At 15.4% G+C, this 2,190-nt stretch overlaps 1 protein-coding gene across 1 annotated transcript; it reads right to left on the bottom strand.

The window, feature by feature from the left end:
* Positions 1 to 449: 449 nt before the first annotated feature.
* P170DRAFT_351444 (uncharacterized protein) lies at positions 450 to 608 on the bottom strand (the record flags this gene model as incomplete). Its single annotated transcript, XM_024843869.1, has 1 exon — positions 450 to 608. A coding segment is annotated over one exon (159 nt), but the record flags the coding sequence as incomplete, so codon positions are not given.
* Between the last annotated feature and the right edge of the window lie 1,582 nt (positions 609 to 2,190).

The raw sequence follows: 2,190 nt of genomic DNA, 5'->3' as shown, positions 1-2,190 counted from the left end.
ATTACTGATTAAATATATTTAAAGAAAATAGAATTATTCTTGTTATTAGGGATTTATATTAATATATTATATAATTTTTGAATTTAATAACTTATAATTAGCTATAATTAAACTATAGTTAAATTTATATATATCTTTTTTATAGTCTTTAATAGACTAGATTCTTAAAGCGTAGATTTATTATTATATTAAATATATTAAACTTTATTATCTAAAGATTAGATTTTAAGCTTATGTAAAAATGCTTTAACTAAAAGCTAGATAATATAAGCTAGATAAGAAAAATAATAATAAGATTTAAGATTTTTTTAAAAAATAAAATTAAATACTATTTCTTAAAGAAAGTTATTATTTTTAAAAGAAAATTTAAGTTATTAAAATAAATGTTAAAATATAGTCTGGTTATTACTTATATTATTAGTAATTATCTTAAGAAGTCGTGATTAAAGTTAATATTTATATAAAATCTTAAAAATAATTTTAAATAAATAAGATCTAGTATATTCTCCGGAAAGAGGGGGAAATCCTAAGAAAATCTTAAAATATTTAAAATTAGAGATAATAAAATATTCTGTAATAACTATAAATAACTTTTGATTAGGACTAGTCTAATAATTAATAATAATTAATATTTTTCTTTTAGAGGGAAAACAGTTAAATAATAATTTATAAAAAGTAGTAAAAACTTTAATTAGTTAATCTTTTATATGCTTTTAATTCGGAATTATAATATTTAAGGAAATTAAAATTATTTTTAATATTTATTTAAACTAAATATATTTAATTATTAAAAACAGAAGTTAACAAGTAATAATATAATAAAGGACTTGATTAGTAGACTTATGATAAAAGTATATATTTAGTTAAAAAATATAAAAAGTAAAGTTAGTAATTAAATTATAGTTTAATTATAAAAATAAATTAATACTTACTTTGTTTTTTATGTATTTTATAATTATTTTTTTAAATTTCCGTGATATGTTAGATATACTATATTATAATATTAATATATAAGTTTTTATTATTAATATTCTTTTATAATCAAAAGATAGATAACTAAATAAGAAATAATAATATATATAACGGATTTTTAGCTTATTATTTTTTAAAATAGTTATTTTATTAAAGTATTTTTATTCTAGTAATTATTTTACTGTTAACTAGTTTTTTAAATCTTATAATTATTTTCTATATATTATTTTTTTTTAATAGCTAAAAAAGATTTCCTGGAAAATCAGAAAGAATATATTAAAATAATTATTATTTATTAGAAATTAGATTACTTTATGTTGTCCTTTTGCTTATGAAAGAATTTAAAATTAAAAAGGTACTTTTAAAGAAGATAGTTGCGGATTAATATTAGATAAAACTTGTGATAAAAAAGGAATTAGTAAAATAAGAATTTTAGTAAATAAAAGGGGATTAAAGATAAATTAAAATAATATATTATTAAATTTAAAAGGAATAAGAAATTATATTATATAAAAAAAAAAGAGATATTAAAAAATAAAATATAAAAAAAAATATTATTTAATTTTTTAGATAAGTATAAATTTAACTATAACTAGATTACTAAGTATAAAAGAATCTTAACTAATTAAAGCTTTATTCTTAATTATTTTTATTATTATTATTATTATTATTATCTTTATTATTCTTTTTATTATTCTTTTTATTATTATTTTTATTATTCTCTTTATTATCTTTTCTTTCTACTATCGCCACTAGTAAGATTACTTTAATCAAAATTATTTAAGTTAAAATATATATTAGAATCTGAAGTACTACTTTTAGACAGATTATAATCATGTTAGATAATAAATTAAATATTATCTAGATATAGAACTAAATATTTATTATAGATTATTAAATAAGCCTTATATATATTTATATGTTTAAAGACCTTCTTAGTTATATTAGAATATTTATTCTGGTAAACTTATAAAGCTTTAATTATTTTTATAATTCTTTTAATAAAGCCCTTAATCTTGTGGTATAAAAGATAAGAATTATTTATTTTTTAGAGTTATTTTAGATATTTTAGCTTAGTTATAATATTTATTAGTAAGAATTAATTAAATTATAATTAGATTAAACTTTAAGCTAGTGACTTATTGTCAGATGAAATGCTAATCTGTGCTTATAACTATCAGATGGGGTAGGTAGGTCACGTGGGTTGAATAGAAATTT

This window comes from Aspergillus steynii (assembly GCF_002849105.1).
Source record: "Aspergillus steynii IBT 23096 chromosome Unknown P170scaffold_2, whole genome shotgun sequence".
Lineage (NCBI taxonomy): Eukaryota > Fungi > Ascomycota > Eurotiomycetes > Eurotiales > Aspergillaceae > Aspergillus > Aspergillus steynii.
The sequence above is the reverse complement of the archived record's forward strand: the minus strand, read 5'-3'. Positions and strand labels throughout refer to the sequence as shown.